Here is a 13,834-nt window from a genome sequence, read left to right as displayed (position 1 = left end):
TTTTATGACTTATTGAGGAGGCAGTGAACAACAGTAGCCTGGAGAAAAATCATTACATTGGCTCTGGGTTGTATTTTCCATTTTAATTAAATTTCATATTTGTCCATTCTGTGTAGGCCCTGGCCCTATGATCCATGCTATTTTGCATGGCCAGTGAAATCAGGAAGAGCCCATCATTTGAAACTTGGAGGCATCTAAGTGATTTTGTTGTATTTGCTAGGCAGAAGGCTAGTGTTTTCTGAGTTTGGTACATACTTTCAGACTCAGGGTGTTAAGTGACAGACTGAGGGGCTCTCTGGTTGCCAGTTCATATGTTAAAGAGGTTCTTTCCCATCAGTTTACCCATTGCATTCAGTACTCTCCGCATTTTTCTTTTCAGCAGTGGATAGCCCAACAGTGAAGCCTAGCAGGCTCAGGTTGATCATCAGGTGGTTGTTCCCATTAGACCTCTTGTGAGCAGGATCTCCTGTTGGTAGGTGAAGGGAGGGAGCCACCTGTAATTTCAAGACACAGATTTGTAAAGGAAAGAAAACTGATTAGGAGTTTTCTCAATATAAATAAATAAATAAAATCTTAAATTTCTCAAATAAGTAAGTAAATAAAATCTTAAAAAACAATCAGAGGAATATTGTTTGCATGTCAGGAGGGGCTTATGTTACTATTCTCCAGACCCAGCTAGGCAATTTTATATTAGTCAGATGTGACTTGGTACCATTGCAAAGCTTTAGTAGCATATATGTATGCCTCTGTACACCTTTCTTTTATTTTTATTTATTTAATTTTGATATTTGCTTTACCCCAACCTCTCCATAGCAAAAAGAGAGTGCAATTAATGATGGGTAAAATCAGTTTTGCTTTGAACCACTTTATAGTAAAATCTTTCATTAGCGACAGACTGTCATTTGTATACACATAAGAAAATCAAAAGATGAGTTATTTTAATACTTTTTTTCTCAAAATGTATTAACCAGCAAAAGAATTAATTTACTGTATCCAGTTGTTCTATTGAAGCTGATTGTTTAAGTATGCTTAAACATTTGCAGAAGAGATTGTGCACTACTGACCAAATTTCCTTTTCATGTTTTTATCTGAGTCAGAGCATGAGTCAGAACTGAAGGCAGCATTTTTTATAATCACAGTCTTGTTCTTTTTCTTTGATGTTTTTAGGTGGCAAAGTGACAAAAGCCAAAACTCAGGCCTCACTTTTCTGAAAGTGTCGATTTTCTGCCAGACCCAGAATAATGGATGTGAAGGACAGGCGACACCGCTCTCTGACCAGGGGACGGTGTGGCAAAGAGTGCCGCTACACAAGTTCCTCCCTGGACAGTGAAGACTGCCGCGTGCCCACGCAGAAGTCCTACAGCTCCAGCGAGACTCTGAAGGCCTATGACCACGACAGTAGGATGCACTATGGAAACCGAGTCACAGACCTAGTTCACCGGGAGTCAGATGAGTTTCCAAGACAAGGTAGGTAGAGCTGACCCCACTGACTTGCTCTGAGCTTCCTTACATTCTTGCACTGTTGCGCGTCGATCACTGAGTTGGTAAAAACTGGAAGCAAAGCTTGCTGGCATCATCTGCCCTTTAGAGTTTAGTTTAAGACAACAATCCTTTTATCGACCCATAGCAGAATCCCGTGGGAATGACAGAAGTGCCTCTTTTGTCCTGAATGCTGAATTCCTTGACAATTTTGTGGTTGTTTTGGAGCCCCACAATGGTAGGTTTTGATAAATGTAACATAAGGCAAAGCTTTCACTCGTAAGGACAATTATATCTCCCTGTCCTGAGGAACACAAAATTATCTGTGGTTTTTAAACTGTTTTTCTTGAATCACATATACAAACCTCCAAGAGCTCGAATTTCTACTATTTTACACATTAAGCTTCTCAGTCAGGTTCTCTTTGAACAAATGGTATATTGATTAAAACCTATTTGAATCTCCCCTATCCTGTGTGATATATAATTTCTTTCCTCTTCAGATGTGGTGTTAATTTTGTGTTATGCATTTGTCTTTTTGTGTTTCAGAGCATAGGTGAACTGATATATGTTATTACCCAATTCCACATATATCATTCTCCCTGTTACTTTCACCAAACTTATTTTTCTTTCAGTATTTTGATTTCTTTGGGGAGGAGGATATTTTTCTCAAGCACTAACAGTTGGCATTCTCTTCATATCCAATATCCATGAAGAAGTTTGTTATCACTTGTCAAGGGTTGCTGTAAATGTATGGACATGTAGACTAAAGCAAAAAACAGTGCTGAGAGGCAGTATGGCAAGGTTGACTCGCGAGGTCCATGTCTTGTGCTTTGTGTACCAGCCATGTGTGATTTACATGAAAAGCTTAGCAAACTTACAAGAGAATGCACAGAAATACAGGGAATGAACTGGGAAATGTTCACTCTTCCAGTGCCAAGATTCAAGGCCCTGCCTGCTAGGTTATTGGCTCATTTGTTTGTAACATTGATTCTTTATTTCTTGTGTCATGCTCCTGTTCCTGAATATTGCAACTAATTCAATTCCTCTTGAGATACTTTAGCTGTGGCTCAGTTCTTTCTGGCTGCTATAACAAAATACCATAAACTAATGGCTATAAACAATAGAAATTTATTTCATATAGTTCTGAAGGCTGAGAAGTCCAAGATACATGTACTAGCAAATTTAGTGTCTGGTGAGAGCTAGCTTTCTGGTTCGTTGACCGCTGTCTTTCTCTGTGTCCTCACATAACTAAAGAAGATGGGGGGGGGGTGCTCTCTTGATCATCTTTTATAAAGACATTAAACCCATGACTCAGTCACTTCCCCAAAACCCCACCTTCAAATACCACTGGAGATTAGGTTTCAATATAAAATTTGAGGGGGGTGTAGGCAATCACAAACATTCAGTTGATAGTAGCTTGGAATTCCATTCCTGGTGGAAAACACCACACATATGTATTCTCAATGTGTGTGCGCGTGCACACACACACACACATCTGTAGTCCATTGTTTGTTATAAAAACATGTTCTCATATGCATCCAGTTAGTTTAGCTCTGAATTTTATACTTAACAGAGTATTTTTTAAAAATCAGCAGGATACCAAAAAATATTAAATTTTTTTAATTATTTAAAAAATAAAAATTAAACTTAACAGAATATTTTTTAAAAATCAACTGTTCAAATTCTATTTCTACTGCCATTATAGACCCTTGCAGGATACAATTTTTATTTAATCTACACTCTCGTGTTCTGAGTTATCTTCATGTAAATAAAACGTACTTCAAACGGGGAGGGTTGCTTGAAAATTGTTCAGTATCAAATGTCTTTGATCTGTGAGTAACTTCAACAATTGTTTTACTTTACTATGTTCCTCTCCTGACCCCAAAGTGTATGAGTGAGAATTGAGCTTAATTAATTAAGGGAGTGTTTAAATTTCAAATATAAAGTATTAAGATACTTGTTATTTCCTAGAGTGTCACTAATACAAGGCTCAAATATTTTGAAAGGTGATGCACGTTCAGCATGGTTGAAAACCTTTCATTTTCTACTAGATTTTTGGTTTTATTTACAGTGTTGCTGCATACATTTTTGTTTCTTATGATTTTGTGCTGAAATGTTGAGCCTTCTTCCTAAGTCTCATTAAAGGTGCATCCTGGTTTCTGGATCATTGTGCACTGAGCTGTAGATCCCAGATTATTGTTGAATTGTGGATTGTCCTGTCACCTTTTCCCTTATTAATATTTACATAAAATGAAACTGAATGCTTGGGATTTTATGTTCAAATATACCTTTTTTCCTCCTGTTTAATCTTGTTCCTCTCCATTGATAATAATGGAAGTTGCTTGGCCATATCAAACCCATAGCTTTGCAATTAACAATTCACACATGCCGTGTGTTGTTATTGAGCCCATATTTGTTTGTGTAATGTGTTTGCATGAATTAAAAACTGCAGGCCAAAAGTAGAAATGAAAAGGCATTGGGAAGTATTTGCATATGCAAGTGCAGTTCCTTCTGAAGACATCTATGAATTTATGCATGAAAATGTAGTCAGAGTCTGAGTGGATCTACTTTGATGGGTTCTAAAATTGAACTCAGGAAGTAAATAAGCACATATTTAAGGAGAGGAAGAGCAGGAGATACAATCTGGCAAGCATCATAGTCAATGTGAAACAGCCACTACAGAGAGGGTTAAAACAAATCTTACTCTCAGGAATAACAATAATTTTTAAATGTCATGCATTTCCCATTTTATTTTCTTATTCATGAAATCAAAGAGCAGGATCATCTCAGAACTTATTAGCCTAGAGGTACATTAGCAAGGATCATAGTGGGATCATCTCCTGTAGTATTCTTATTTAAAACCCAAGACACTGATCATAAAACAAACATGCTTCTCACATTCAAGCAAGTTTGGCAAACACAGTTGGATGACTCTCCAGATGCTCAGAGTGGAAACGAATTGCCAGCTTACTAAAAGTGATGTGGGGCCAGGGTCAGACCCTGTCCAGTTCCCCTGCAAGTATCTGCAAGTATCAAAGTGAGAACATGCCAGATCCCAGCAGGAAGGAGAGGCTGAGTGTTCCCATGGGAAGGTTATGGAAGTTCCCATCAAATTATACCTTCTTTGCCTGCTTTCAACACAGGATCAGCCTCTGCTCCTAAGAGACAATGCAGATTACCTGTCTGGCCTCTATTATGCTGGATCCTCCTGGTGTGAAGGGAGAAAATTGCTGACCCTACGTCTGTGGCCATTGGAGTAATTAGTAATTAGTAAATGACTAATGGTGCACTGAATAGCATCCTAGTGGTCTGAGAGTTAATGTACCTGACAAAAGTGACCAGTAGTCTAATTCCCGGTCAGACCCAGCCTCAGTCTAACGTGTGAAATAGATGCCACTTCGAATAATGAAGGTCAAGCAAATGCCAGGCAGATTGTATAAGCTTGTTCTTTGGGACCCTGAAGTAGGGTATAGAGCAGTGTGATACACAGGACATTCCCCCATGGCTTGCGAGCCTCAAGTTAGACTTGAACTCTGCTTTTGTATTATAATATGCCTGTGACTCTGGTCTACATTCTCTGTTTCACCAGGATTAGTACACCATTTTCAGATGTATTAAACAAGAACAACAAAAGAATAATGGCTAACATCCATTGAGCACTTTCTATATGTCAGATGTCAGTCTAAGCATTTTGCTTATATTAACCCAGGGGAACATTCACAACAGAGTTGTGAGGTGGGTTCTGTTATTACCCCTTTTTGCCGGATAAGGAAACTGAGGCACGGAGAGATTAAATAAATAATTCCAAGGCCACAAATATAGGAATTTGTGAAGACAAGTTTTAAATCCAAGAAGTTGAATGTGAGAGCTGTGTCTTGAATTTATTTGAATTATTTGAATTATTTGATCCCCTCCCGAATAAATAAATAAACAAAAAACAAGCCATTCAAGCCCAAGTCAAAGCCTATGAAGTTCAGTATATAAACCTTTATGGCATCAACTCCTTTGAACTGCACTTGCTAACTTGAATGTCCCATGAGCACTACCACCAGCACTGCTGATCTCAATTCCTATGCCCACCCGTTTGCCTCCATTTCCACAACTGTCTCAAACTCCCTGCAGGCATTTCTACCTACAGTAGCTCTCCACAGCCACCACTGTAGGAAAAAGCTCCTGCTGTCAGAACGTGTGCCAGGCTGTCAGCACTGATTTTTGCCCTCCCCTCTACTCATCACCTTTTCCCACAACCTCCCAACCTGGAACACTAACCAAGAAAGGTGTTACTATCTAAATGATATTGCTCAGGTAAGCAGAACCGAATGGCTTCTGTGCCAGGCAAGGCCCAGTGGGCCAGAGAGTTCAGCCAGGCTTCTCATACCTCAAAAAGCCCTTCTTTCCAGTTAGAACTGCAAGTCTCTGGAGAAGGGGCCAAGATTGAATTCTTTCTCTGCACCTCAGGCTGTCTCTTTGGGTCAAGGTTGAGGAAAGAATTGGGGGAAGATTGGATTTTTGAAAATATGCTTGCGTCAGTTCCCTCAATCAGTTCTAGCACAGATACAACTTTCACCAGCACTTTGATGCACTTACAAAATACATGAAGACATATACACATATGCACATTTTAGGCTAGGTTTGATTTTGGTATTTCATAAATCAGTTTTCACTCTTGTCATCTTTAAAATAATTGAGGCAGTATGTTTTACTCTGTATAATCTGGCCTGGCATAAATTTAACCTGTGCTAGAAACTCACAAACCACTATAAACTAAAGTGTTAACTATAGACATTCAATCAATATATATAAGAATTGGTGAAATAATCTAGAAACCTGTAAGCCTTCCACCTATACCAGAGTCTTAGTAAACTTATTTTTCCACTATACCCAAAGCAACAGTTGTAAGGATTCTATTTTGAAAACCACAGCCACTTACCTACAAAGAACATCTTTTGTTTTAGTGACATTCTAAAGTTTGTCAGGTCAGTATTTGGAAGGCTAAAAAGTACTTTGAGGAGATTACTTTTAATTTATTCTCTCACCTCTAGGCAGGACTTCTTTTCATAACTCAACTGAGAATAACCTGCTGCTTCTAATTCTTTGGTTGTGTTGTTGATTTATTATTCCTATTCCTATTCCTATTCCTATTCCTATTCCTATTCCTATTCCTATTATTATTATCATTATTATTATTTTAAGAAAAAGAGACCTTACAGTCTTTCAGTGTAATATGATCCATTGTCTTCTTGCTGGCTAACTTGAATCCTTCTTGCTTCATTTGAGAAGCATATAGGAAAACAGTTAAGAATAAAGACCCAGGGGTGCCTGGGTGGCTCAGTGGGTTAAGCCTCTGCCTTCGGCTCAGGTCATGATCCCAGGGTCCTGGGATCGAGCCCTCCATCGGGCTCTCTGCTCATCAGGGAGCCTGCTTCCCCCTCTCTCTCTGCCTGCCTCTCTGCCCACTTGTGATCTCTCTCTCCCTGTCAAATAAATAAATTTTTAAAAAATCTTAAAAAATAAAATAAAATTAAAAAAAAAAAAAAAGAATGCAGACCCAAAGGTCAACAGTCTGTACCCCAGTACTGATGTGTTGCATGGGTGTGAGCTTGATCAAATTCTAGAATGTAGACCCTCTGAATCTCATTTTCTCTCTCTCTGCAAAAGTTCCCACATTATAGTTACAGTTGTTTCTATGATTATGCATTTATCATGGTATGGATGCTATCTTTCTTTTAATAAGTGCTGAATAAATGCTAGTGGTTTTCATCATTGTCATTTTAAATTTGTTGCCAGCATAAGTGGTCAACATTGGCTCTCCCCCTCTCCTAACATTTATGCAAGAGAATATTTTTTCCTTGGATTGGTTTCTTATGACTCGCAAAAATACTGACATCTTCAAATCCAGAATTTTTCTTTCAGTTGTTGATAAAGTATGTTTGACTCCCTGTGCTCCATACCTTTTGCTACCAAAGATGAACATAACTCACATATTATTTCCCTATTTTTAGAAAAAAGGAAAGATACCATCTAACAACTGTCAGCCGATGCCAACACACAATAAGAGAGTTCCCAGTCAAACAACTTTACAAGTAAACAACGAAAAAAGATCAGGAAAAAAAGTGCTCTAATGTAGTGTCATTGGATACAGACTTATTTTAAAGATGTGCACTTTATGCATAAAAATAAATGTGAATTTTAAGGCTGAGTTTGATTAAGGAAAGATTTTATCCTTATAAACTCTGGAGAAAATTGATTCATTCTCATCACTCTATAGGTAATAACCTGGAGTCCTTGCCACTTAGTGATTCATTTTTCTTTGGATTTTCTTTGTTGTATTCACTGCCCTTCTGGTATTAAATCTATTGTCAATTGTGCATTCTACTCTGAATCTAACTTTATCTGAATTTCTTTCTTTCTTTTTTTTTTCTGTTTTTCTGAGATTCTTCTCCAGTTTTGCCCTTAGCCCCGCTTTCTTTCTTTTCCGTGGCACTTTCTTTATAACAGTCCAGTTCCTATAACTTCCACATTCACTGTTTCTACTTTTCAAGACTTTTTCAGTTACAAGTGAAAGTAAGATAATATTCTGACTGAAACGAGCTTATGCAAAATATGTGATGCCTTATCTTACATCACTGGAGGATCTAACAGTGCATCTGGACCTACATGTACCATCTCTTATTTCTCATTTTCTGACTTGGCTTTGTTCTTTGGGGAGATCTGTTTGAAGCTTTCTGTTGATAATCCTACTATCACAGTCTGTGCCCTCTGTAACATTGTTGGAAAGGGTCAGATCCAGATAGTCCTGACAGGGGGCGCATGCTGATGACTCTGTCCCTCTGACTTTTCTTGGCCATGTCTTTGACTTAGGCCTGCTCTGTGCTTGGAGATGGCTTATGGTGAGTACCTTCTAAATTGGATAGAATGAATTCTATATGGGAAAGAAAGGCTCTAGTGTCAGAAGTGGGTGAGGAATACTGACTGGCCTCATACAAGATGATCCTAACCCTGCTGATACTCAAGTCTAACATAAATGGTATTTCCAAGCTCCATTTCTACTTTTCTAACTGCTCCTGGAGTATGTCTTCCTAAGTAGTCCAGTAGAAAACTTGTCTTTTCCTCAAAATCTGTTTCCATTTTTATTTCCTAGCTTTTGGAAATTGGTTTCACAACTCACAACTCATATTTTTGGTCTTCCAAGAAAACTCTTTTTTTCTTTATATTGATGTTCATCACGTTATGTTGGTTATTCTTTCTTAATTTATCTTTTGTCCAAGTTTCTCATTTTATAGGAAGCTTCCAACATTTCAAGACTGAAAAACTGCTTCACCATTTAAATTCCCTCCTTCCCTTAGTCCTTCCCCTGCCCCCCCTTTTTTGTATCATAGATAATCTTGAATTTCTAAAACAATGCCCTATTTTTGCCCCTTCATTCAAATTAATCCAAATGTATTTTGGAGTACCCATGAGACAACTATATTAAATTATGGTGTATAGCAATGAATAAGGCAAACACAGTCTTGTAAACACACAAACTTGGTATGCTAAAAAGAAAAGATTTAACAGACATGTAACTAGGTATGCCTGATAAACACCAAAAAGGGAAAATACCATGTGATTCCGAGTATTGTGCATCAGGAATGTCAGAAATCATGACATTCTTTCATACACTTGAAGGATGAGGAGTTGGATAATCAGATTGCCAAAAATTTTCAGGCAAAAGATATAGAATGTGCAGAGGTCCAGAGATGACAAATCTTGGTTGTTCTAAGAATCTAAAAGAAGTTCAAGTTAGCTGAATGTCGAGTGGGGACAAATGAGCTAGAATGGTAGGATGAAAGTGGGTCATGATGCTTTTTGAGGAGATAATGCTGGCTTCAGTTTATGGAACATATTGCAGGGAGACAAGATGCTCAGTGAGGTAGGTTAGGAGAGTGTGTTTCGTGGAGGCAAGGGAGCTTAGTAGTTGGACTTGGAATGATGGATTTGAAAATGTTGTTAAGCCACAAAGATTGTTGACTTTTTAAGACTCTCTACAAGTGGAGGCATATATATTGTTCTGGGACTCTTAGGCATTAAGAATTTTACCTTTCTGATGCTGAGTATTTAAAGAGCCAAGAAAGGTCAATGCTTGTAATTAAACCTTTAAATGGAAAGATAGATTGTTAGTTCAATTTCTCCTGAGTGGTAACATATGCCTGAGTATAAAAACATAGCATTGTTACAAGAGTTTAGATTTTTTTTCCCCTCAACCTTATTAGGTTCCTGTCTATGTAAAGAGTAGCATTCAGCAATAGAGCACCTCCTATGGATCCATGGCAAGAAAAATACAGGTAAAAGATTATGTTTTATCTATCTCTTTTATGTGTGACCACAGTACCTTGCTCATTCTCTATCATTGGCTTAGTAAATCAGAGACTCAGCATGTATGCGGGGGGGATTAATGTTGTGTGTGCAAGTGAGTGTGTATCATATTCCTGCCAATTGGTAACTTGACTAGCAAAGCTGAGGATGTTTAGAATGTGGGGTCAATACTTTCTGGCAACTGATGAGAGAAGCATGAAGATTCAAGGACTAAAGTTTCTGGTTATGGCAACTGTCTCAATGTTAGTGCTCGTCACTGGGGTTTGAAATAGAGGACGAGCTGGTTTGTGGGTAAAGATAGGACAGCAAGTATGGACCTTTTGAGTTGGAGGTGCCCTTAGGCCATGCACATGTAGCTATCTAATAGGCAGCGGAACATACAGGCTTTGAAATTCTCCTGAGAGATTTGAGCTGGATAGAGATTTAGGAGTTGACAGCTAATAATTTCACGGGACTCAGTGTGATCATCCAGGAAAAATGTACAAGGAAAGAAATAAGAAGCTCACATGGGAACACAGGTAATCAATGGACAGGAAAAAGAAGAAGATCCTGAAAAGAGAGTGGGGGGGAAAAAAAACCTTCCTTTGCACGCTCTATTCAGTCCCAATTTGACTGCGTATTCCAGGCATAAATAAATCATATAGCTCTGATTTTATTTCCCACTCCCTTACTCAGAGGTGGCTTCCTTTTTATCCCTTAAATCAGAGGTCACAAAGTTAATGCACACAGGCATACGTAGCCCCTAGATATGTTAGTCCGGCTTACAGAATCCTTTAGAAATGTTGAATCGAGTGCCTGTAGCCAGTCCATTCACATTCCAGTTTGCCACAGCCACATCTCTTGCCTTTTGTCTTCTCTGGTTCTCTCTTCAGTCACTGGCTTTCTCTGCCCGGCCCCTGAAAGCCATAGCAATAGCCAAAAGAACACATACCTTCCTCTGCCCATTTCTTCTTTGTGGAATACTTATCTGCCTCGTGCAAATCCCATCTTCCCACAAGGCTTCATGTATGAACCACCTCTTCGGTGAAACCTCTGCCTTCTGAACTGGGGTGGCCCATCATGAGCTGTTACTGTTACTCTTAGCCTAGGTCTGAGTGAATGACTCAGCAATACAGGGCATGTGGCTTCTGACTCCCGCGAAAAGGAAGATAAAATGCTCTGCAGTTTTGTGCTGTGACTCATGGTTGCAACTCCAAGAGAATTTATTCTTATTAGCGGCTTGTTTCTTGTTCCAAGAAGAAGAATTTAAAGCACACCCCAGAAAAGGAACTTAGAACTTAGAACACGTGGGCTGTGTGTCTGTCCAGCATGACAGTATCTGATCCCACATTGTGAAATGCCAACTTGGAGGAGTTTTCCCTCACACACCCTGACGTTCCTATATTGCACTAACATTTGCTTTTTGTGAGTACTGGTGATCACTCTCAGCTCTTCTGTGCTGGTGCCACAGACTGCCATTGTGCCTCTGTAGGGACCTACTGTGTCATATGTGTAGGAGGCCTTTGGTGCAATGTGATCTGTGATAGGATATAATTCCGACTGGGAGCGTTAGAGCAACTGCTGTGAGAGATGGAGTAATTGCCAGTGTCGGGCTCACCATGCCTTACGGTGTGGGTCCAGGAGGGGTGCCACCCCACCCACTGATGAATCATCACACTGATATTATCAAAGGAGACATTACATTTTTGGTGTCATGTTTTAGGTTTATAATTTAATTTTCAGCTCTGGCAATTCCAGAAGCAACCCTACGGACATGAGAAGAGGAGGGGGCTGGTGTGTGTACCCAAAATGAATTCATGTTCATTTCTTGAGCACCTTAATTGGCATGCGTATCTCCCAAGCCCTCTTTCCCTGCTGCAGCCAAACTCCCTTGCACCAAGTTACTCAATATTCCTCCTGCACTGACTGCTTTCCTTTCCACTCAACCTCAAGTCAGATCTACTTTAGCAATAAATCTCTGCTGGGAGCGATCAGAACAAATACGGAGTGTGCGCAAAGATATTAAAAATAAGCACAACACAGACTTATTTAATAATGTCCAACAGTCTTTTATAATATTTGGAATATTTTTCCAAAGTTACTATGAGCATTATCTTTAATGCATTTTCTCAAAGATAGAAAGAGCTTTTTGGGAATTCAAAAACAACAACAACAAAAAGAAACAGAAAATCAGATGGGCTCCATTTTATTCGCTGTTGAATCTGTTATTCTCCTTCCTTTTCAGGTCTTTTTCTTTGGCCATAGCCACAAAATGTGAAGCTTCTTTTTGTTCACCCTGATTTATGAATAGTAGGCATTGGGCAGTTGCTGTCCCAGTGGGATGCATTTTATTTTAAAAATAGTTTGCAACACTTCCTTTTAAATCCCCCCACATCTCCTGCCACCTTGGCCATCTAATACATGCTTCTCGGTTTGTCCTTGTGCAGGTGAAGTCTGCTTCACGTGTGAGAATTAAAGCACTGAATTTATCTGTAGCGCTTTGAACCAAAACGTGGAATTTATTTAGAGAGTAATTCCAGTGGATTAAATATGTTGTTATGGATCTGTTTGCTGGAACATTGAGAGAAGGGTCTCAGTGTTTAATGTTTAATGTCCTAATGTTTAAAGTCCTAAAAAAAAAAAAAAAGAATCCAGCTTTTTTTTTTTTTTTTAGGACTGCAAGGCAAATATCCATAGCCAAAACAAACTCCTCTCAAAATGACTGCCAACTCAGTTGACGTTATCACTTAAAGACCTCTGTTCATCTGACAGCTGTGAGTTCAAATTCTTCTTAGTTCACAGTGACAACTCAGGGAATGCTCACACTCTGACCCCCATTTGTATGTGTCGCAAAAGCCCTGCCTGGAGATGACCCACCTCACACTTTCTGCTTCACAAACTCAGAGACTGAACAGCAGGGAGGCTACAGCAAAGCACTGAGTTGTCTTCACTGAGCAGTGAGGGGACAATGAAGGTGGCTGTAACCACATGCCATTTCTGTCTCTGGACGGCAACTCATTAGACTCTTCTGGGGGAGTTTTGAAAAGTTCCCATGCCCAAACCCTGCCCAGGACTTATTAAATCTGAATCATTGGAAGGTTGGACTAAGGCATCAATATTTTTATATAAACATCTCAAAGGATTGAGTGTGATTGGAACTCTCTAGAATATAACCACTTCTTTGGTAACTGATAGCATTTCAGACATACAGAGCCTCATGCTCGGGATAGTGACTTGGAATCTCCTTTCCACTCAGAAGCCCATAATTCTAACTTTAATAGAGCTTCCTAATCCCTAGAGGGTTTTGCTTAATAAATGCCATGTTGCTGGGAGCTCATTATGTAGTATTTCCAAACCAATAATGAGCAGCCATTTTCCTGCATATTTGGTGTTCCAAGTCCCTGGTTGTCAGGATCCACCTCTTTGTTCTGAGTCCGAGGAAGCAAGTGGACTGATTCTTTTAGCACTCCTACTTCTTATCTTACATTCTGCTAAAGATTAAATGTGCAAATTTAATGTGAGCATCTGGCTTAGAATATAGCACATAATCAATTAATTATATCCATTGATCTAACATCTTCAACATCAAAGCAGTAATGATGAAGCCTACTCTTGGAAGAGACACAATCAAATTATGTTTATTTTGGAAGATGAAGCCAGGGAAGAAAGATCGTGTTAATAGTAAGTCCCTGCTTGCTTTTCACTGTGAATATTTCTGAAGTCTAGGAATAGTTCAAGTCAGGGCGAAAAGTCCAACATCCACAGGAGAAGGCGGGTAAGATCAAGGAATGAAACAAGCTGGGTTTTCAGCTATGTGTCGGGGACAGAGACTGTCCCGATTTGGATTATGTAGATTCGGGTGGTGCCTGTTAGCTCTGGCAGTTTGGTGCCCTTGGGGAATTCAAGGCTAGTGTTCTAGATCTCACAACTTATCGAGAAAATGAGAAATCGGGATTTTTTTTTCCATAAAATTCTCAGGTTTTTTAATGTTGCTGTAAAGTACTCTTGGAGGTCTTTAAGT

The 13,834-nt window shown here is 39.1% G+C and overlaps 1 protein-coding gene across 2 annotated transcripts in view; it reads left to right on the top strand.

Moving 5' to 3' along the window:
- TENM2 (teneurin transmembrane protein 2) overlaps nucleotides 1–13,834 on the top strand; it is a 1,229,820-nt gene that overhangs the window by 299,383 nt on the left and 916,603 nt on the right. For both annotated transcript variants that reach the window (XM_046000941.1, XM_046000940.1), the window contains exon 3: nucleotides 1,168–1,467. In XM_046000941.1, coding sequence (XP_045856897.1) covers nucleotides 1,242–1,467 — 226 coding nt within the window. In that variant the 5' untranslated portion in view covers nucleotides 1,168–1,241. The remainder of the gene's footprint in view (nucleotides 1–1,167; nucleotides 1,468–13,834) is intronic.

Source organism: Meles meles, chromosome 3, assembly GCF_922984935.1.
Source record: "Meles meles chromosome 3, mMelMel3.1 paternal haplotype, whole genome shotgun sequence".
Lineage (NCBI taxonomy): Eukaryota > Metazoa > Chordata > Mammalia > Carnivora > Mustelidae > Meles > Meles meles.
This window is presented reverse-complemented; position numbering and strand designations above follow the sequence as displayed.